Source organism: Neocloeon triangulifer, unplaced genomic scaffold, assembly GCF_031216515.1.
Source record: "Neocloeon triangulifer isolate White Clay Creek 2 clone unplaced genomic scaffold, ASM3121651v1 ptg000014l, whole genome shotgun sequence".
Lineage (NCBI taxonomy): Eukaryota > Metazoa > Arthropoda > Insecta > Ephemeroptera > Baetidae > Neocloeon > Neocloeon triangulifer.
Window position 1 is genome coordinate 27003389 of NW_026775556.1, and position 23661 is coordinate 27027049.

General features: G+C 36.7%; 1 protein-coding gene across 3 annotated transcripts in view; it reads left to right on the top strand.

Moving 5' to 3' along the window:
- LOC132201634 (neural cell adhesion molecule 2) overlaps positions 1-23661 on the top strand; it is a 211851-nt gene that overhangs the window by 128514 nt on the left and 59676 nt on the right. For all 3 annotated transcript variants that reach the window (XM_059627941.1, XM_059627942.1, XM_059627943.1), the window contains 2 exons: positions 12473-12598; positions 23206-23406. In XM_059627941.1, the coding sequence (XP_059483924.1) occupies positions 12473-12598; positions 23206-23406 (327 nt within the window). The remainder of the gene's footprint in view (positions 1-12472; positions 12599-23205; positions 23407-23661) is intronic.

Sequence of the window (23661 nt, forward strand, 5' to 3'; positions counted from 1 at the left end):
CATTCAAGACTTTGCTCGTGCAGGCCTGCTTTTTCCTGCACAAGCACTAATTCGGGCCGGCGGGTGGGCCTATCTCGCGCGCACCGGTGCCTGCGACGTTTTCGCTCTAATTCGACCGCAAGTGTCGCAATTTGTTCTACTTATACGTTGCCCGGCCGGTTGCGGCCTCGCCAGGGGCGTGTTTGCAGAAACGCATTTCTTCTTTCGTCGTGTTTTTCCGAGGCCCAAAAGCCGCCGACGTGCATTTTCCTTGAGCACGTGCGGACAGGTTTATGTCCTGATGGATGGCCCGCACCATTACTGTCGCTCTCCAACTCTGGCGCGCCTCGCTCTATTTGCAATTCTGCTCACTCAGGCCCTTTCGCAACATGCCTAGTTCATAATTGATATTCACTGTTTTCCGCCGGCAAGTTTTCCTTGCGCGTCTCACGCTTACAAATTATTCACCAGAGAAGACCTGCTGAATTTTTTACAGAATATTTAAGGGTGTGCCACAATTTTGTCACATTTTCGGCGCGTCGTCAGTTTAAAGAAAAGTCTCTATTAAAAAGTGATGGATTAAAGGCTGCAAATACTTTACTTTCAATTTTTTTTTCTTAATAACAAACCAATAAATTTCCACATCTTCTATGATTGAAATCTCTCATCCTCATTATTGGTTTGTATCTTTTGTAAATTTTTTTATTTTAATTGATTTAGTTTCATAAATTTATACTTAACATTTGTGTAATCATATAGACAAGTTACGAAAATTAGGTGAAGAAAGCGAATATCAATGTTTTTGTCTCAGTATCTCGCGTCTCGGAACGTAATTCCACGTAAAAGGTGTTTAGTCAAAAGTACTAATTTAAATTATTTGGTCATAGTTTAATCATAAATACAAACCGCTTTACAGATTTTTTTAAAAGTTTGAAAAAATTTATTGATATTCATTCTAATAGTAATGAATGCAGCAGGAAATTGAATAATCTGGAATAATCAATGATGCACTTACAAAATTAAAACAAAATAAATGCAAAAATTTGTATATTTCTTAAAGATCCTCTCCGGTCAAGTGTTTTGCTCTCTATTCTGAAAGATTGCTCAATTTCGAGTATATCTTGTGAAAACACTATTTGAAAATTCCAAACCGTTGCGTCTCAATCAAAAGAAAGCCTAAGTACGAGTGATTCGCGCGAAAAACGTGTGAGAATTGAGAAGCCAATCAGATCCATCACTTTGTTCCAAAAACTACAGAATTTGGTCACATTGGCGCTGCGATCGCTGATTTTGCCAAGTTATCTGCAGCGCCGTGGGGCATTAGTGGCAAAATCAGCGATAGCAGCGCCACAAGTGACAAAAACCTGCAGTTTTTGGAAGAAACTGATTGATCTGATTGGCTACTCAATTCTCACACGTTTTTCGCGCGAATCACTCGTATTTAGGATTTCTTTTGATTGAGACGCAACGATTTGCAATTTTCAAATAGTTTTTTCACAAGATAAACTCGAAATTTAGCATTCTTTCAGAATAAAGAGCAATACAAATGATCAGAGTGGGTCTTTAAAAATGTTTTATATAAAAAACTTTTAAATTATTATGATGATAAAAGATTTTAAATAAATCTATGAAATAATTGTATAAATAAGCTAAATTACAATTAACTGAACAATATTAATGTGGTGTTGCTGAAATATATATTTGGTTCCCTTTCAGCAAACATTTCCGTGCACCACAGCAAAGCCAATATAGCCAAAATCAGTGCGCTGCGGGCCGTTTCCAATCATGGTCAAAGAGGTCCAGCAATTTACCTGCTGGAGGCAAATTACTCTTTCGGTTTGCCTTTCTTATCGGCCAGGAAAGAAAATTGAATTAGGTCCCCGCCGTCAAATTACTCGCAACATACAACAAGGTAAATATTTGACGGGCGTGTTTGCGAAGGCCCTGCGGACAAATATTCTGATAATGACCCGGAGTAACTTGGGCCTTCCGTTTATAATTTCGCGTGCCAAATTGTGCGCCAGTTTAGCATACCAAATTGCCGCACACAATGGACACAGGCAACATGTGGCCGAGTTTTTGTTTATCGCATTTTTAAGTGCGGTGGCGAAGTTTGCGCGCAGCAATTTCGAGCATGTCTTTATTCATTTTCCTTACAAGAAATCCACAAGTCATTAATATTTAGGTGGGAACGGGTTTCTTGCGCGTCGCATATTGAACAGCCGCGCCGACTAATTTCGCCCAATTTTCGCAAATTGCCCTGCTCGGAATTCTAATGAAGCCGTTTAGTTTGTCTATTTGCTACGAATACTGATTGTGAGTTACAGAGACCGGCGGCGGCCTTCCAGATGTTCTCCACATAAAATTAGAAAAATTAGTCTCCAGACGCGTATAAGAGAAATTTGCATAATTGCTTTTCCTTTTCGGCCGGTGTTGCCTATTCGGTGAACAATCCACCCAGGTTTTCCAAATATTTTGATAATTAATAAAAAGGAAAATTTTTCTCCCACTAAATCTGAGAAATTTAATTAATTGATCAGTTGTAAATATGCATATATTTAATTAAAATTAGAACCAATTGATTGTTGGATCTTTAAAAGTAGAATTCAATTTTTGCAACATGAGTGCAAAATAACAAAATGTAATAGAAAGTTTAAAATAAATTGCTAATAATTTAGTTAATTTAATTTGAAAAATAAGTAATTGGCATGATGAAACCAATACATATTCAGATATTATTTTATATTGTTTTCTTTAAATTAATTTCAGATCAACATCAAGGGAAATTCATTGATGAACATACGAAAATTATCTGTGTATTGTTGAGAATTTAAACATTTTGCTGGAGGTCAATCACGTCCTATTGTTAAATCAAACCACCGCAAATGCACGACAAAATTAAACTGCACCAACAGCTTGTGTCTCACAGGGGACGCACAATTTTCTCCGTGAATAAATCACTTTAGCAAATCGCGCCCAGAGCACACGAAATTACCCCAAAAGCACATAGCGGCTCGTTTTCCAACGTGTACGGAAAGGGGGAGAGGCCCATAGCATCAATTACCAGTCGTTTGTGTGCGTCTCGCGTGGCTGAGATTGCATCTAAAGGCCACCATAAGTGCAGCTGCAGCCGAAACTAACTTTTGACGCTTAAAATACGAGAGAGAGATGAGCTCGTTCATTACCGATATTGATTTCGGCTCACCGTCATTGTTGTTATTATTTTGAAATATTATACACACACACACGACGCGTGGGGCCCATTGTTGGTTGAACGGCCCACAAAAAAGTGTCACACCAGGGACAATTAATCATTCCGCAAAACGCTCCGGAGAATATTATTTTTTTTTTATAAAAAAGAAATATTTTTTTATAGAAAAGAATCCAATTTATTTGTCAAACAGGTCTGACTCTTTCACTCTATTGAACTCGTCAGTGTCCAATAAGGAAACTTTTTCGCAATAAAAAATAAAAAATGCTGAAATGTGCATGTGGCGCGCAGGGGTGCTCGAAATCGTTACGCGGGCGGTGAGCGGCTCGATTTGTTCCCACCAATCCATTAAAACCTGTAGCTTGTTAAAAATAGGAATTCATGCGAAATTGATTCACCTGGGCACAATGAAAGCAGCGAGGGAGCTGCAAAGTGTGTGCGTTGGGCTATTATTCCTTTCTCTCTTTTTTCCCCGCACCACGACCGTGAAATCGTCCAATTTGCAAAAAAACTCGATTTATTTACTTTATTTCTCCGGCGCCAATTTTTCCGAGAACTATAGGATAGGGGATTTATTTTTTTTGGTTCGAAAATAAACGGCGACTCGCTGATGAACTGCGAAGGGTTAGATGAAAAATTACTCGCCTCATTTCCACTCGTGTTGCAGTCAATTAACAATGCCATAACAAATGATGCTCGCCCCGGACTGCTGCCAGCGAGCATCTGAAATACGGCCACATTTATTTCGCTCACCATTTTTAACTCTCGCCGCCTGTCCTGAAATTTCACAGTGGCGTTTCAACACGAATTCCTCACTCGAGAGTGACACGTCGTAAAAAAACAGGCATGAAAAAATTTGTAAAAAAAAGGGGGAATTTCAAATCCCAGAGACTATGTCATTTGTGTGAGGATCACCATTAAAAGGAGATTTTTGTCCCGGGTGGAAATCGAATAATTGCTTTTAATAATAATCATTTGTTGCCAAGCAAAAGAGGAGGAAAAAATAAGTAATAATTTAATAATGCAGAGACGGTATCTCTGGCGGAGAGGATGTTATTACGGTGCGATAATGAGCTTCTTGTTTTGAGCATTAACAAGCAAAAAAAGTTTTGTCTGCAGGCTCGTAGCTTTTTTATAAACAAGTACTTGATGATATCAGAGTCTCATTATAGTTTTCTGATGAGACTTGTGGAGATGAATTACTTACCTTCATTGTGTTTTAATTAAATTCGTTGAGCTAACAATTAGGTGCATTCCAAGCTAAAAAAAAAATGATCGTGTGCTTTAATTAACGTGTAATTTAATACAAAAATATGGTAAATGAGAATATTTATATTGATTTGATTTAATATTAATAAATAAATTAATGCCGTGTCAAATTCTGTTCAGGGATGCAATTTAAAAATCGAATGAGCAATTTAACATTTTTATCTTTAAAATTTTTTTAAATATAACATTATTTTTTACTCGCTTTAAATTCGTTTTCTAACAATTCAATGTTTTCAACAGTTGTATGTAAAAAAAATGTGCAATAAAAATTTGGACAAATTAACAACAATTATAATTCATTAAATATCCAAAATCGCAAGAATTATTTTCGTACATATCACGTGTGCAATTTTTACTCTAATTCGCCTTGGGCAATTCCATTTTTTTCGATCGGAGGAGCCGCGAGAACATTTTTTTCTTTTCCATTTGGTCTCAAGTGCAGCACACACGCCACGAGAAAAGAAATGGGCACAAAAGCGGGAGGAAATCAAATTTGGCTCGCAGCGCAGCAATTGAATTTCACGCTACGTGCATTTTTAATAATTCTCGACGCGCAGAGAGGGCGAAAAACGAGAGACAGGTTCCAAGAGAGGCTCAACAAAAAGCGGCGGCAGATAAATTTTTTTTTACGTTAGCGCAAATAAAATACGTAAATATTTATAAATAAACTCTGGCCAAAATTGCCTTTTTTCTCATTATCCGTCTTGTGCCAGCGGCACACAAAACAAAGTTTATTTTTCTTCATCTTTTTGCGTCTTGAAGAAAATGAATGTTTGGTCATTAAATAACGCGCTGTGAAGAGCGGTGGCAGCTGGACTTTGCTCTCTTCCACTTGGTAACATCATCAGCAGACCAGTCGTCGCGTGATGAATGGTCCTCGCTTTTTGACAACGCGCTTATTTATGACATTTTCGGGTGCACCCCCAGGACACGATGATCTTGCGCATTTTTCTTCACCCCAAATACCTACACAGATTTCCCCCCTCAAAATTGCATTTATTTGCTTTTGTTTATTATTATCAAATTTTTTAACTACATAATAAATTTTTAATTATTTGATTTTATCCTAATGAATATTAATAATTAAGGCAATATAATTTTTAAATGCATAGTTTATTTAAAAAAAAATTTTTTATATATTTCAATATTTCAGTTGTAAAAAATTTGATTAACCATTTTTTTCAATCTCATTTGGCTTTGGAAATAAAAATATAAAATAATGTTACCTACATGTATGAAGGAAAAATTTTAAAATAAATGAATGCCCTGAAGTCTGATTCTCAAGTTCACTGTTAAAATTGTTATATCTTATTATCTCCTATATTGAAAATGAAAATTTGCAACAAAATTTATACAGAGGTTTTAGCATTTCCAACGTATCTCGTTTATCCTTCTTGTAGATTCACAAGAAGTGCGAAGGAACTTCTTCTTCTTTGCCTCTCCGCCTGCTTTCTAATAGCGCAAAATTAACTTGAAAAGTTCGCTGCGGCCGGACCGTGCTATAGAAATGCAGCATCTCTTTCTCTCTCTCTTTCTCTGGCAAAAGCTGCTCCACTTGTTGCGGGAAATAACGAAGGAAACGCATTAGTTAAATATGTGCAGCCAAAGTTTGTGTGGCTCTTCCGAAGATGCTGCTAGGATTCCCCTGTAATTACACGCAGCACTCCCCGTCTAAAGAGTGTAATTGCTGGGATCTGTGTGTTTGTTAAGTTTGTTTCTCGGTAACTCCGCTTCAGGGAAATTTAAAGCATTTTTTTTAATTTCTCATCGGATGCCATGGAGAATCTATTGTTGCTAAAGACATCAATCATATCACCTAAAGGAGACTGACGGAAAATCATTAAGTGACGAAAGTATTTTAATTCAGATTCAGATTCAGATTCAGATAATATTTATTCCGTATAGATCAACATATGTACAGAAATAATCTTTGGAATAGGTCACTGTAATACAGCTATATCTCAATATAACTATAATACAGCTTACTAAATTTAAAATACATTTAAAATACAGTTCACACAATTTTACACAAAAAATATTCATGCACGTCATAGAACATTTTGTCGTAGAATATTAATTCCAGTTCCTTCTTAAACACTTGATAACTATCAATGCTTTTGATTCTATCGGGAAGATGATTGAAAATTCTAGGGATCATGATGTGAGGGGACTGCGCAGTCAGCAACAGTCTGTTTGGTTTGACAAATAAGTCTTGCTCCGCTATAGGTTTATTTCGAGTACTGCGATTCTGGTGCACCTTGCTTTCAGAATTTTTGAGGAACAATTCAGGATACTTTTTGTAAAATTTAACACATTCAAAGGCGTACACAGAGAAAGCTGGCAGGATCTGAAATTCTTCAAAAAGTGGTCGGCAAGACTCGACAGGTGTCAATGCCTTCCAGTATCTTTTACCTGCCATCGCACGGATAACTCTCTTTTGAGCAATGAAAACCTTTTCCAACATAGGCGACCCACCCCAAATTACAATTGAGTATAGTAAGTGACTTTGAACATGGGCGAAATATACATCTCTTAGCAATTTAGTTTGAATGCGCTGCCTTAATTTAACAAAAAGGTACGTGGTACTTCTCAGTTTCGCTACAACCTGATCGCATTGGGTGCTCCAGTTCATTGTATCAGAGAGCATTACACCAAGTATTTTTGCTTGATTTACCACTTCAATTTCAGCGTCGTTAATTCTTATCACAGGCGGTTCCAATTTACTAGTTTGAGCAGTATGCATTTGCAGCACCTGAGTTTTCTTTTCGTTCAATCTTAAGCGGTTATTACTGGCAAAATCAATCATTTTGTCATTAGCCACAGCAGTTTTTTCGTTCAAGGCTTTGTAGTTTCTAGCCTTTACAATAAAAGATGAATCATCTGCGAACAAGATAAGAGCGGCGACAATGATTTTTAAGGGCATATCATTACCGTAGGAGGAATAGCCAAAAGGGCCCAATACTGTTCAATCAAAGTCAACCGATTTTCAATATGCCTTTGAAAAGAAAAATGTATTATTTGAAAATATTTATTAAACTTGAATTTAAATACTTAATTTTATTTAATCAAACTGAAGAAAAAACAAGTAAAAAGAGGAAAATAAATTTAAATATTTTAATTTTCCGTCCTGCTTGAAATCAATATTTACTGGATTCAAAATAAGGGTGAACATTTCCCTGATAAATCCCGTAAACGCCCCTCGATAATACCAACAAAGGCGTTTCAAAAGAGTCTGACCACCACGGGTGGCGACGTCTATGGTGTGATATTCTGATGCGATCCCTTTTTTGTGCAACACAAAAAGAGAGAGGATATGATGATGATGGAAATTGATACACGCTGTATTGTGAGCCGCAGAGAGGATCGAGAAGTGATGATGAATAGTCCTTGGCTGCTCCATATTCGGGGCTTCTTGGCTCTGGGCGCTTTGCCTCGATTCTTTCAACATCTCGTCGGTAACAAGTTTGTTATACACATTTGTGTGTGCCAAACTATATGAAACATGCGTTGATATGGAATTCGCTTGGCCCTGAGGCTCATCCATGTGTCACCTGCATTTTGACAGGACAAAAATGATAAGTGAATAAAAACGTGGCTGTCAAAAATAAGTAAAATATAAATGATTGAAAGACAATTTTTTCAAGCAATTTGATTAATTGAAAGGAAAAAAAATAAATAATTCATGTTTATAACAGAACAATTAATAAAATAATTTACAAAAAATATAAAATTAGTCAAGTGCAAAAAAAATAATAACTTTAAGCTAAGTAAAAATGATGTAGTTTTCAATCAATTTTGGTCAATAAATTATGCGGTTTAATACAATTTTTTTTGCCATCGTTCTGTTTTGCTTGTCAGAATGAAATGCTTGCCAAGTTCAATGAGATATAAATTAGCATAAGCAGAGATGAAGAATTTCTGCTCCAATATTTATTTCTACAAAAAGATAATATTTCATCATTACAAGCAAAGTTGTTTCGAGAACTCTTTTTTTTTGCCACGTGATTAAAACAAGTGGAGAGAAAGAACTCCATGCGATAAATTTTCCACTCCAAATACCCACATGAAACAGCGATTTATTCCAGCCGGGCATAAATTTCTGGAAAAAGAAACACAAAAACACTCTTTTTCGCACACGCAGAACGAGAGGAAGAAAGTGGCTCTCATATTCATGCATGTTTATGTATGTATTCGGTCGCGCTCCACACTTTTTTTCCGTTTTTATTCCGCCCGAAGCGAATCTTTTCTCGCGGAAAGCAGGGAAAAAACGGCCTGCAATGATTCATCGCCGTTATTTGAATACTTTCCGAGCATATACGGCAACGGAGCCAGCCAGAGTTGTTTTTCTCCCACAGACGCAATAATTCCGGGCCAAAACAAAGGCAGGCGACGCCGCCGAGAAAGGCAAAGGAAGAAAAACCGAGAGAGGAAAGAAAGAGTGAGTCTATGTGTATTTTTCCGCCGATTTATACTTTGCACACACTGACGTCTGGGGCTATAAGGAAATGACCAGAATAAATCTCGAAAGTTTTTTGAGTAAATACTGCTTCCATTTCCTATACTGGATATAGAATGCGACTGGAGCAATTTATTAAAATAGAAAAGGGAAGAAAATCTCTCTCGTGTACACAAGAAAAGAGCAAAGTTTTTGAGCTGCTGCTTGTAATAGGACGATGATGATCTCTTATTCTCCACTCGCTGGGCATCGGAGGAAAAAAGGGGTCTGTCGCTTTTTTATGACGCAATTTCGGCTGAATCGCAGTCAAGGGAAAGTAGTCCATAATTTGCAGCTTACATCTCACAATAAAGTGACTGGCCGGGCAAAGTTGCACTTACAGCGAAAAGTCGCTTATAGAAAAAAAAGGTAGGCGCGTTATAGATTTTCGGGTGAAACGATGGGACAGGAGAAATCTCTTAAAAGGATGGCGCTCCATTTTTCATCACCGTAAGATTCCTTTTGAGAAGAAGCTTTTATTTTTTTTCTACTACATTTTGGCCGAAACAAAAATCAAAGGCTTTTCCTCTCTGCGGTGTTTCTAATCCGGCTGCCCCTTTAAATGGATCTCTGGCTTGCTTTCCTGCTTTGTTGGCATTACCTTGTCGTCAAAAGCACATGAGAGAAAAGAAGCGCCGGGCCGGCATGAATAAAACATGGCCATTCTTTCCGTTTGTCTTCATCGGCGACGGCAATAAAGGTTCAGCTGGCGGCGCACTATGCACTCGGCTGCACTGCATTTGGCTGCATAATTGATCCGGCAAACTCTGACTCGCCGGCGCCTCCGTTCCGGCAAATTCAAGCTGAGCGCCTCAAAGGGTGAATCGGTGATTACGCGGCTTCGTGTCAAATTATGTGCACTTTTATGTTCGAGATTTGCAAGGGAAATATTTGCTGAGACGCTCACGAAGACTTCTTCTTTAAAATTTTAAAATATATTAAAGCAAAGACAAATTTGATTCAAATTGTAGTCTAAGTGGTACAGAAAGAATTGAAGAAATGCTAGGTTTGATCAAATAGACATCTTTGTAATTATCATTTCTTAAAACGTTGATAAAGTTTCAACATACAAATTTGAGGCTCCACAAAATCTAAACAAGTTGAAGTGAGATGGCATATTATTAAAAATATTAAAATATATTTTCTTGGTGATTATGTTACTTTGTAAGTTTAAAAAATAATAATAATAATAATATGCAATAGAGTATAATTGTTAATAAAAATATTTAAATTATAAATTCATAAAAAATTTGTAGTTTTCTTAATTTTTAATATGTTATAGTATAATATGTTATTTTTAAAAATTAATGTTCTTAATTTAATTTATTTTTTACTTTTTTTATGAGTAGATTTTCTTCTTATATTTATCAAATTTTACAAATTTTAACATAGAGTTACTATTAATATAAATAATTCACGTTGAAAATAAGTTACACATTATAGTCAAGCAACAAATCTGTCAACTGGTTGGTTACAGCTATGCACATTTTACTTATTTCATTAATTATCTCATTAGGCATTGATGTTACGACAGTTAATTATTGATTTATCAATGGGAATAAAGATATGTAAAAGGAGAATTATTAAAAATTAACAACAAATAAGAATAAATGCATTTCAAAAAATTAATAAATATGAATTAATATGAAGAGAACAACTGGTTTTTTGCTCGTTGTAAAATTTTTTTTTTCAACAACAAGACGCTCTGCCAGTTTCGGTCACGGTTTGCGACCCTATTTCAGGAGCAAGAAAAATACTAGGAATCAGCCAATTGAAAATAACCACATTTTAAACTACAACAAAATCTTAAAACTAACAAATTTGTTACAATTTGCTGGGTTTTTTTTCTTGCTCATGAAATAGAGTCGCAAACCTAAACTGGAAGAGCCGTATTGTTTTATTTTTTTAATTAAGACAATTTTTTACACCAAGAAAAAAGTCCGTGCTCTTCATTTCCATGATCATCTCCTCAAGTGTAAAATTTCTTTAAAAAAAAGGAATTTTTAACAATAATATTGCATATGATTAGTGTTGAGTGCAATTCAGCTAGTTAGGAACGTAATAAAACAAGAAAGTGTAAATTTCAAAACAATCATCCTGTGGTTGCATTTGCGATTAGCGAGATTAAAAGCTCTCTTCTCTTCTCACAGACTTCAGTTTCAAAGGATGCACTTTTACTCCCGTTTCATAAAGAGCAATGCGCTAAAAGGTTCAAATGCGGACGTTTTGCTGCTCACGTGGCTCAAAGAATCTTCCTTCTCATCATCTTTTTCCTCGAGCGACGCTCACTGGCTCGCCTGGGGTCGTCGCGCGGCGAAACTTTTAAAAGGTTCGCAACACACTTTTAAGAGTTGTAAAGCTAGTTTCATTGTTGGTCTCTCGTCGGTCCAGCGGGCGGCGACCCGGAGGTTAAAAGCTGCCCAGTGGGAAAAGCCGTCGACTTGTGCAGCCGTGGCGTAACAAGTATTTCCCATATAAATTTCCAATATCGGGCTCTCCCGCAGTCACAGCCAATGGCGAGCCAGCCCCGTGCTTTTGCAGATCCATAAAGAGGAGAAATACGAGCTCGCACACCTTGTGTCGTTGGCAGTTGGAAATATTTGGGGCGCGATGACCTCTGCCGTCCCTCGAGCACCCTCGCTCCGAAGTGGGAAAAACAACAAAGCAATCCGGTTAATCCGAGACTGCTACGCTTTTTCCGGATTATCACAAACAAAACAAAAAAATGCCAGCAGACTTTGGGGAAAAATAAATAAGCGAAACGAACACACAAACATAAAACGCGGGCAGTCATAATGGATGCACCGAATTCAGTGGGCCGGAAAAATTAGCTCAGGGGAATCGCAGATTTGCAAAATGCGCAACTAAAAGCAGCTGTTGTTTGTGGCGCCGCAAAAATCTGGACGAGGTGAAAACGGGCCGAGATTAAATTTTAATCCAGCACAAATGTCCGCCCACAGTGGAAAAATTTGTACTCTTATGTTTATTTAATTGCAACTAAAATATAAAAATATTTAAAGTTAAAATAGAAAAATAAAAACTTTTATATATTTTATGAATTTTATAATAATTTATTGTTTTAAGCGATTATTAATATTAAATTTAAATAAGTGAATTTTAATTATTTTAATGCAGATGACTTATTAAATTGAATAAAAGAAAATTTAAATTTAAATTAATGGCTATTGCTTTTGACTATATATTATTATGAGATGTTAATAAGGTTAATTTGAATATATTTAAAAAAATTATTTTTAAGTTGGCAAAATTTCTGTTTTTTGTGCACAGTATTATTAGAAAATTTCATAAAAATGTCTGATTGCAATGATGTCTCTACTTAAGCATGTATTGTATCAAAGATCATTGGTAATCCAAAATAATAATATTTAAAAATTTTGACATAAAACAGCAATAATAATCATTATATGAATAAAATCTTTGTCATGATATTAAAAAAAGCCCATCAAATTTTTCAAGTATGAAATTCACAATCTAAATTTTGCTAATTTGTGTTCTAGCTTTGGCAACGGCCGCGCCACAGATGGACGTCGGCCAAAGCCCGCCGTCGTTCGCCACGGGCAGCAAGAAGTTCCGAGTAGTCACAGAAGACACGGTCATCCTGCCGTGCGAGATCTACAACTTGGGTAAGTTGGCTCAATTTCTTTCCTCCCCGCCGGTGGAGTAAAAAAAAAAGTAGCCGCTTGTTTGACTTTGCGAGCCACTTGTGCCACGCTTACTTACGTACGTCTCGAGTCTCGCGACGACCGAAAGGGAAATTAATTCTGGCACGAAAGCATCCTAGAAGTTATGCAAACAGTTTGTGGAGCGTGTCACGCGGGTTGCATACACACATGTCGCGTTTTATACTAAACGTTCAGCGGTGTGGCGTTTTACAGCGTGCATAACTCTTGGAAATAAGGGCGATATCATGGAAAGTACATATTTGCATTTGATAAATATTTATGTTTGTCCGGTGAAGGCCAGAGTGTTGTTCTTGTTTCTTTTGGCGCTTCTCACAAGTTCAAAAAGTCTAGCATTTCCCGGTTTCACTTTTCGTTATATTTAATTGAAGGCAAGAATAGCAAAAAACTCACTTAATTAAAATTAGACAGAATATTTCAAAATCTGTACTTTGAAATACATTGGTTTTTTGATCTGTGGCCAAAAATGAAAACTAATCAGGAAAAAAGGAAATTCTAATTTTAATTTTCATCTTCAAAGTTCACCATTTGACATTTTTTTTTAATTATCTCATAAATGTTATTTAATTCTCAACCAACCTTTTCCATTATTAAATACGTACAATCATTTTCAACTTATTAGTTTGCATTAATTTGAAAATTTATTCCCTTATGAAAAATAAGTGTCTTCTGCAATCATGTTTATACATTTTTTTAACATCTTTTCGAAGCCAATTTTGATGGTACAGAAAGTAAACAAAAAATGTTCAGATAGTTTCCTTTTGCAACAAAGTTCAAGTCAAGCAGAGTGGAAGTGAATTTCTCTGTGTTCATCCTCAGGCTTTTGTATGTCTGCGTGGCCGAAAGTTTTCCTCGTTAGTTGTTCCGAGCACTTTGTTTCAGACGGCAAAGAAAATCCACAATCGATGTGATTTTGAAAGTCACGTGCCGCCGCAGGCACCAGGGCGACTGCAAATTAGGTCGGTCCGTTCAGGGTAGGAAGGTGAATAATGAGACGTGACGTGCGTGGGCTTTTAGCGAACGCTTTTTGCCGAGAAGCGTAGAAAAAAAATCACGCCATAAATTACACCGGTCTGGATGATAAAGCCTTCGCCGAGTGAGAACATTATTAAATCAGAGAAGCTTCTTGCCCCGGGGCTGCTGCTGTGTGTGTTATTGTAATATTTAAAGAAGGGAGAAAAAAGGGTGAGCGATTCTCGTGTGTCATCCCATTCATTGCCGGGGCACGCGAGATGATGTACGAGCAGAATAATGGGCGCGCGCCCAAAGGTGGCGCCGCCGTCGGATAAAGGCGCCATCCACCGGAAACGAATTCTCGTTGAGACGCCGCCGCCTTTCTCTTTGTGTCACCTCGAGTGCCGGACCCGTCAGCCGGGACATTAATTTCGTCCCGCGCGCGCCCCTCAACAATGCTTTGCCAGCCGATCGCCTCGCTGGATATTTTATTATTCGCCCGAGTCAAGCGTGAAGCCGATTTCCCGCCTCCAATTACTATTAGCTCCAGGCCCTGTCGTCGCCGAAAGGATTTTCCTTCAAAGGGGAAGCAGGAAGAAGAAGAAGAAGAAGTGGCCCAGTAAAGTTGCAGCGATAAATCTCCCGGCCTTGTTTTGTGAAAACAAAGCGAGCCGAATCGAAATAAAGTTATTTTGGCCAAGTGCAATTTTTCATCCGCGTGTGAATTCGTTGCCAAACTAGGCTGATAAACCAAAGGAAAACTATTTTTCCTGTTTGGTTCTGTTTGTTGTAAAAGGGGGATGCTTTTTAAAATCAGTATCGACTACAAACACAATTATTATTTTTTTGTTTTTAATGCTTCTAACAAATGTTGATATTTTTTTTATCATTCTTCTAAAGCACAAGCTTTAAAAATTCGTGCAGAAAAGTCTCTCTAATCTTAGAAAACTTTTTTCGTAAATTGAGTTCCAACCTGTGTTCAAAAAATTAAATACCCATTGAAAGGAGAGTTATTTAATATTAACGCAGAATATTGTTTTCGATGGTTGTTGAAATGGGTTAAATTACTTTCGCTTTTAATATTAAGCAGTATCTCAAAATAATCAAAATTAGAATTCTAAAGACAGAAGGCAAGGTTGTAGGGAGGGATATTAATTATCATCATGGCAAGCAGTGATTGTTTCGTTCAAGTCAATTATTGTTATTGAAATAAGAAATATTGGTTATATTTAGAGATAAAGTCTAAATTTTATTTGTTTAACATCTTTATTACAAATATTGGTAAAAATAAAAATAATTTATTAAATTATGTAAAAATGTACTAATTGTATTTAAAAAAGTTTTATAAATTGACTTTAATATTTACGTTGTAATTATTAACATTTCTTTTATTGTTATTTATAGTTTATGACATAAAATTTACATCCAATATGCATACACTAAAATTATTTATTTTCATCATCCTTTTCAGCTCTTGATTAATCATAATCCTTAATGAGATCTGCTTTACATCTCAAAAAGAACGAAATTTATGAGTTTTTTAACTGGAATGGTGGAAAAATATTTGTTTGAAAACGTCAGATTTTTTTCGCCAAAATTATAAACAACTCAAGTTTATAGCCACAAATAAATTGAATTTTAAAAACTACAATGATCAGACATGCGATTTGCATTTTTCTGACATTGCATGGAACTTTTAAATTAATCAGGAATGCCATTTGAAGAGGAAATTGTGAACAATTTTAATTTGAAAATCTCACTCTGGGCACACTTTGAAACAAGATCCCTCTGTTCTTTGAAGAACAACAACTTTGGGACAAAAGTGACAGAGCCGAAACTTTGCTCTTAACACGGTTATTAAAATTCGCGCGCTTCTCTTTTGTTGATCTTTGCGAGGCAGCTTCTCCGCACAATTACCAGCCGGGCGGTTGCATTCTGTCGCAGGAGCCAGAGAGAGACACCCTCGCATGTAAAGCGCACCTTTGCCAAGCCCTGCTCTAATTCATAGCGGCATCTTTGCACTGTTAATTCGGCGCTTGCGGGGCTGCGGAGTCGAGAAGGCAGGCAGGTATGCTTAAACACACATAGACAATGTCTGGCATGAAACGCCGCACGCCAGCAAGACTCGAGTGTGGGTTACATGCCTGGCTACGAGTTAGTTTCGAGAGCGAAACTTTGCAGCAAGGCACATTAAAGTTAGTTTCGCTGTTGGCCCGAGGTGCGACATCAAGAGCCCCGAAGACCTTTTCTTGCGAAATCTTGGCCGGGCGACGCGCATTCCTGACACAGCCCCTTATTAGCGGCCTCTGGCGCGGCCAATAATTTGCAATTAGCCGCTCGTCGTCGTGATCATTTTGTGCCCACGGCCATTACCACGGTTTTAATATCCAAGCATCAGCAGTCGTTTCCATTATGCGGTTAATGGCGCTTTTATGTTGGCCGTTGTTGTTGTTGTTGTTATTATATGCTGCTGGCCTACTGCTTTGCACACACGCGCTCGTAATATTATTTTGCTCAGCTTTATCTAAATGAAGGCACTAAACGCCCTCCCTCCCTCCCTCCCGCAACGATGATTTACGCACTTTGCATTTATCTGCGGCTTATTCGCGCAGATAATAATTGTGCGACAAGTGCGTGACATTTCGACTTTACCCGCTGTCAAAATTTATTCATGCGTTTGTGACACAAACTTGAATTTGGAACGGATGATTTGAGAATTGTATGGATCATCTTTTAAATGCCACCTGATCTTTGCTTATTTATAAATTAGTTAAAAAATTTAATTAGTACTGTGACTAATCGCCTTGACGTGGAATTACGTTCCGAGACAACGAGATATTTGAGACAAAGCCGGTGTAAAAAAGTTAGAAAAATTCCTGTTGTGATAATAAACAATTTTAATTGAAGGCGAACATTTCCCAAAATTAAAATTCTTTTCTCAGTACTAATTGATTATTTCCCGTTTCGAGTGGTTTCTTTGGGTTTTAAATTCTAAAAAATTGTAATTTAATATTTAAGACACTCCTCAGCAAAGAAAAATATTTATGTATTACATCTGATGTTGCAATGTTAGTCTTGTGCCTCGAAATTTATAAAATTTGGAAAACTACTATAAAATATTTTGAACACGTTAAATAACCATTTTAGTTAATAAAAAGAAATTATCCGGTAATATTTATAAAATTTATTTTAAAAAAATATTGCAAATAAACAATAAATCTAAATAAATAAGATCGCTTTCTAAAATATATTTGGAATTAGAATTTATAATTAAATAAATTGTAATTTATAGTTCAATGTTGAATAGCTTATTCAAAATGTGCACTCTTACAATACTCTTTGATGAATCAATCTAATTATAATAATGTTCTCGTTTAAGGAAAACGCTTTCTGAGAAAATGGCGATGAACTAGTTTAATTGAAAATTTTTCTACACATTAAAATAACAATTTACTAACTTTTATCACATTGTAAATTCTTTAATTAAAATTAAAAAACACAATATAAAAAAGAAATTTTTTATTGCATTATTGCGAAATATCTTTTCAAAAGAAAAAGTTTTGGTATCACACATTTTGACATTATTAGCAAATGCAGACAAATTGAACTTTTGCAATTAATAGAAGAAAATCAAATGAGTAATTCACAATTTTTGTATAGTAAACTCTTTCAAAAAGTTCCATCACGAATGGTGTATTATTTTTCTTCTCGTCGTCAATATCAATTGCTGAAATATTAAAAGCAATCAATTGTAATTTTTCAAATACGGATATTTATGAAATAATAAAAAGCAGCCACGTCACAGGACAACATTTAAGCCGGACAATGGCAGCCGACAATTAGCACCGGTCGCGCATACATAAATCGTGCAAAGCCCTCTGCACAATATTAATGACCGACTCAATATAAATGGCGCGGGAACGGGTGCATTTGTAAAAAAAAAGCGCCGGAGAGTGTGTGTGTTTAATATTATTGTGGCACACATGTCACGTCTCCAGCCGGCAATCAATCATGCTCGCCTGTCGCTGCACCGCCGGAATAATGAATTAAATTTATAGTCGCTGTCACATAAACAGGGCGCGGTGAGTTATTTGCGTTTCAATTTACATGCATGCAAGGGGCTCTTGTTGCGCAAAGCAGATTGCACGCTTTTGATAATTGTGAGCCTTAACGACTCGTTTGTTCCAATGAGTGCTTTAATTAGGGCCATTAAATCTTAAAAAAGTGGAAAAAAATTAAAAAAATAAAATAATTGTAAGGACAATCTTGGAATTTTTATGGTAATTCTATTATTATTAATAAATATACAATTTTTTTTTTAAAAGTTGCATTAAAATTAATTAAATATCTCTATATGACCTTTAATTTTATTTCTCAATGTGATCCTATTTAAAATTTAGTCAAATTAAATTACTTTAGTTACAAATGTATTTACAAAAGTAAATAAATTAAATGAAATCAGTCAACGCCGGAAAATCGTTTAAAAGTGAATTCACAAATTTATCGAAAACTGGCCCCTAAAATCAGATGCGTAACTTTCAGTAATCACAAGAGGGATGCTTGGCAGAACAGTACGCTTCATTAATAAGGTCAAAACTCTGTGGCAGCTGCAAATAATGCTTCCAGGGTATTCCCTTTTGCTCCAATCGGAGGCTTTGGAGGATTTTTCTCCATGGGATTGATCATATAGAGATAAATACAGCCGGTTTAGCTGGACTTCTCTCTATGTTATGTACTTTCCAGCGGCCGAAAGTTGTAACTAAATTAGGCAACCGGTTGGCTGGCTGCGTCGTGCAGGTTGCAGACTGTCGCAAAGTTTGTCCGTCTTAAGTTCGATACTTTTCCGTCTAGTTTGTTAGGCCTGAATCAATCCAAATATAAAGATAGAAAAATAATATAAAAACTTCTTTTTTAGGCTGAGAAGAAGATTGAATTTATTCAAATTTTCTAAATGAATATTATAATGGAATAGAGAATAAGTCAGAACTTCTACATTTTTAAGTTTTGCTTCAAATATTTTATAATATTAATTTTCAATCAATTCTTCCGTCGTTTCGCAGCAAAGCCAGTCGCGTGCTCCAGTTTTAATAAAAAATAAGAAAAATGCGAGGCATGCTTGTGCTGAGATACAAAAGAGCGGCCGGGGTTCAATGAATTTTCCATTTGCCTTTGTTGCAATCTCGGCTCGCTCGCTTGCGGATCGCATTAAACAATAACAATTCAGCGCGTGACTGTCCCGGCAACATAATTCAGCTGCCGAGCGGCGGCGGCACAAATGATAAAAAGAAGCGAGGCCGCAGCTGGTGCTCGGGAGAGCTCTTCAGTGTGCACCGCGTCGGCTGGCTTGACTGTTTCTCATTTCTCGACACCCGCCAGCATTTCATCAAGTCGTAAAGTCTCGGCTGCCGCAGTCGAGCAAATCTAACAAAATTCGCAGCCGCCGAACTTGCTCTCGCCTCAAAAAGGCAAACTTTTCCCCAAAGGAAGAAAAACTACCGACGTTGTAATTAAAGGGAAAGTCTTTCTTCAGACACAAAGGAGCGGAGCTGCTGGGCCTTTATTTTTGCCAAAATAACTTTTTCAAAGGCTCAGCCGGCCGCCGCCCACGGAATTAATATGTGTGTGGCTTCCAACGAACGAAGAATTCAACCTAGTTTCATTGATCTGCTCCAAAAAGGAAATTCTAAAAGCTAATAAATTTGAAATCTTGTAAAGCGAACCTTTCAATTACCTTTTGACCAAAGTTGAAAAAGCTCAAATCTCTAATTTAACAAAATCTAACAAAAACTAAGTGATATGATCGAAAAACAAGTAAACCCAGGCTCACTGTGGCGAATGGGGTTTTTGTACCTCAGAAGTTTTAGTAAAATTCATTTGAAACTAAAATTATTGCCGTTTTGTTCGACATTTATAAAAATTAATTTTTTTATTTAGCAGCTCTCTGTTGAGAAATACAATATTAGTCTGAAAATCTAAAATTATTAGGCTAGTGAAATATTAAAACCGGCTTCAAAAAAGAAGACTTTCAATCCCCAATTTTTAGTTTAATAATTTATTTTATTTTATTATTTATTTTATTTAACTTTATTTTATTTTATTTCATCGATTTCTTTTTTTTTTTGAAAAAAAAGTGTATCAAAGGGTACAATTTTTTATAAATTCTTGTTGAATAAATAAAAATTCCCTCCTTTCTGTTTCAATAAATAATATTACAATAAAAAAATAATATTTAAAAAAAATCAGTATTTTTGTAGAAAAAAAATTAAAAGATAATTACCATTTTACTCACAAATTAAATTCATTAGTAAAAATATTTTTTTTCTGGAGGCCTTTCTTATTATTATACAAATCTGATAAATTCTGTGTTTTGTTGTAGCACAGAATGTTGAAAAGTGGAAAATGTGATTTCTTATCAAAGTTCTTGCTCTCCTTTTGTTCTTTTTACTATCTAATAAATCAGGAAATTTTACCAAAATCAGAATCATTTTCCACACAGCGTACTTTTTTCTTTCTTTTTGTAGCATTTTGCATTGCGACAATGTTGTGTACTGCAGATGAAAAAGGGAAACAAAGCGTCGCAGTACAACCAGTGAACACGCGAGCTCGCGGTTTTGTACTATTTGACACGGCTAGAGATTGTGCGCCTTATACACTCTCAGCTTTTTACAACAGCATTCGCGTGTATAAATTATGTTTAACAACCTGGCGGAGCTTTTATGGCGGAATCGCACGAGAAACGCGCCGGGCGAGGAGGGGTTGGCGGGGTTTTAATTGCGACTGGTTTCGCTCGTTTTGTTTGCACTGCGGTCGCAATCTCGACGCACCATCAAAGCAAACTTGGAATTATTATTAAGTTATTATTAAGCCTTGAAGAACAAACCGCGCTCCTTATTAAACACATACCGGGGGTGCATCAAGATTTCGGTTGCACTTATCGGCTTTTGTGTGTTTGTGTTTATAATTCACGCGGCGGTTGTATAAAAAGTCGTAAAACGTTTTATACGAAGCGTGATAATTTCTCCGAGCCAAATATTACGCAAAAAGACATTTTCCAAGAGAGAGGAGAAGAAGGAAAGAAAAATGTTGATCAAATCAAAGTACTTACTCGAGCATGTGGAAATCGGCCGACGCCGTGTTGGTGCGGAACACGTTTTTGATAATCCCGAGTTTTTCCAAGCGAATTCAAAGGCGAGATCATTCATCTTTATTAAAACAAACCGAGAGAAAGGGCGGCGGCGTCTTCCTCTCGGCGAAATCAGCAGCAGAGGAGCCTCAAAGAAATATGGCCGTGCGATCGAGCGAACGCAAAACTCCTTTCATCGCAGGATTATTTTTTGCCGATAAGTTCTCTTCTCACTCCCCTGCGTCCGCTCATCTTCAGACTTTTCTTTCTTTTTCAAGTTCGTGTCACCGGTGTTCGACCAGCTTTTAAAAGCGGTTGGCGCGCGAGATGAAAACAATTATTGTTATTACTTTCGGGCGAGAAAATGCGCCGATTGTTTTATTTTCGGTCTTTCCGAGCCAGCTGTTGATTGGGAAAATAAAAGAGGGAACATTTTTATTCTGACATTTTATGACGTCGAGTATAATGAGCACTGCGAATGACGTCCGCGTCCCACTCAAATGTGCCGCACACAGTCGTGAGCCTGAAATTGAAAGGGCACCACCTCAACAGACAACATTCCGACGCAAAAGTTTGACGCAAAAGCTGAATAGAAATAGAATAAATCAATTAATTAAAGCTATAGCTGGAAATAAAAATCTCCCCAGGAAACGAATTAACAGCCAATTTTAAACTTTACGAATTCAAAGTTTTTTTCTAATTATTTGCTCAACTTGAAAAGAAACTGTAACACAAATTTAAGTTTTAATTTATTAACTTTAATTATTTTGCAATTCATAAATTTAAAAAAAAAATATGCATGAGAGTTGATTTTCAAATTTGTTCAATGATTTATTTTTCTAATTTCTTAGTCGTTGGAGGTGGAAAAGTGTGTGTGATAAATTTTGAGCCGAAAATGAGAAAACTTATGGGTACTTTTTTCAATTTTCCATTCTTATGAAAACACAGAGCTCAAGAGTGACAAGTTAAATTCAAAAAATACGTTCGTTGTTGGTGCTGCAGCGGACATGTGGCGCTGAGCGAGTATAAAAATGAAAAGGGGCGCGAGAGAGCGAAAGCAACCCTTTCCCGCGCCAAATCAAGCAAAAGTAAACGTCAAAAGGTAAACACTGGGCCTTTCACTCCATATATCTCTCTCTCTTTCGCGCAGAGCCATTTTATTTTGTAACAAAATCATCAGCAAACTACGCTCGCTGCCGTTGTCATTTCTCGCTGAATTTGCTCTTGTTTGCTCAACACATGCAGCGACGACCAAATTTATATTCCAAATGAGGCGGGGGAAGTTTAATTGTGTTACATTTGGCAATGCAATTACAGCGGACGAAGCGAGTAGCGCACGCGAAGTTCGAATTAGAACGTGCTCCGTGGTTTTGGTTAATTTTCTGCCTTTCGGTCTCGCGTAATTGACTTTGTTTTGCTGCAAAATTACGGGCTTTCTTTGTTTGCATTTGAAAATGCTTCCGGCCTAACCAGCATGGCGTGCTTATTGACAACTTTTCACACCTGTGTGCGTCAGTTTCGATCCGTTGAAATTAGGTCTGCACAAGCTCAAGGTCAAACTCAATTTTCAATGATGAATTACTTAAATAAATTACGCCTTTTAATTGATTTAAGCCCTCAGTTCTAGTGGTAAGGAGTAGAAACAAAAATGTGTCAAAAAAGGAAGCTCAAAATGATCAGAATGGTCCATTCAAGATTCTTACATAGTCGCCTGAAATAATTTTTTTTAAACTTTTGCCTTTTTTTAACACGATTTTATAAAATAATCTGAAAAAGAGATATTTTTCCTGGAGTAATCGGTTTTTAGCTAAATAATCGATAAAAAAATTAAACTCGAAATTACATGATTCAAAGAGAAGCAAATAAAAATCAACTTTAATTTGTTTCAGTTAAATTTTATTTTTCCTTTTTCTATCAATTTTGACGTTTTTTTTTTTTAAAACCTCGTTTTTTTTATTTATCCTACGAGCAAAAATCGATGGAATTCGTTGCGTTTGGCAAGTGTGGGGTGCGTGTGTGTGTGAGAAAATTTAATGCTCGCCGCCTTGTGCGCCATTAAGAGTCGCCCAAGGGCGTCTGACTCAATTTTTCGGTCTCACACCTGACCAGCATCCTTTCTCGGCGCGTCATAAACAAGGGTGTTTGCCGGGCCCATCTTCACGCACGCACCCTTCTGACGTGTTTGCCCATACACTCGTCTCTCTCTCACACTTTGATGCCCTGAATAATTCAACAGGCTCGGCCGTTATTGAGAAATTATTGGGCGTGCATATTAAGAAGCAGACACGGCGCCGGTCACGTCCCATCTATTTCCCATTAATGGATATTGCGCGCCGTGCTTTTGTCATGCAATGGGATCGGCGGCGTTTATTTTCACCCCTTGCTGGAAATTGATTTACAGCCACTCGTGCCGCTGGAAAATTAATTGCAATTGCCCATCGATTTATTACATATTTTGTTCATTTTGTTGCAGGTGATTACCAAGTGGTGTGGAAGCGGGGCGCCAACATCTTGACGGCCGGACCGCACAAGATCTACCCTGACAAGCGGATCAGTTTGGTCAACAGCACCAACCTGAAGATCAAAGACATCACCACAAAGGACGCTGGCGACTACGTCTGTCAGATCTCGCTGCTGGAGCCCATCACACTGACCCACACTCTAGAGATTCTGGGTAAGTACAAAAAAAAATGAAAACGTGTTACAAATATTACGTCTGAGAAAAAATTTATGTCCACGAATGTATATTTAAATTAGAAAGAAGCTGAATCTAACAGAACAAAATTATAGTTATGCAATTTTAAATTTTTTAATTAAAATTTTAAATTGAAATAATAATCTATAAATTTAAAAAAAAACTAATTAAAAAAACATGCCAATATCAATTTGAAATTAATTTTAAAATTAAGTAACCGTTAAAGTGCAATGA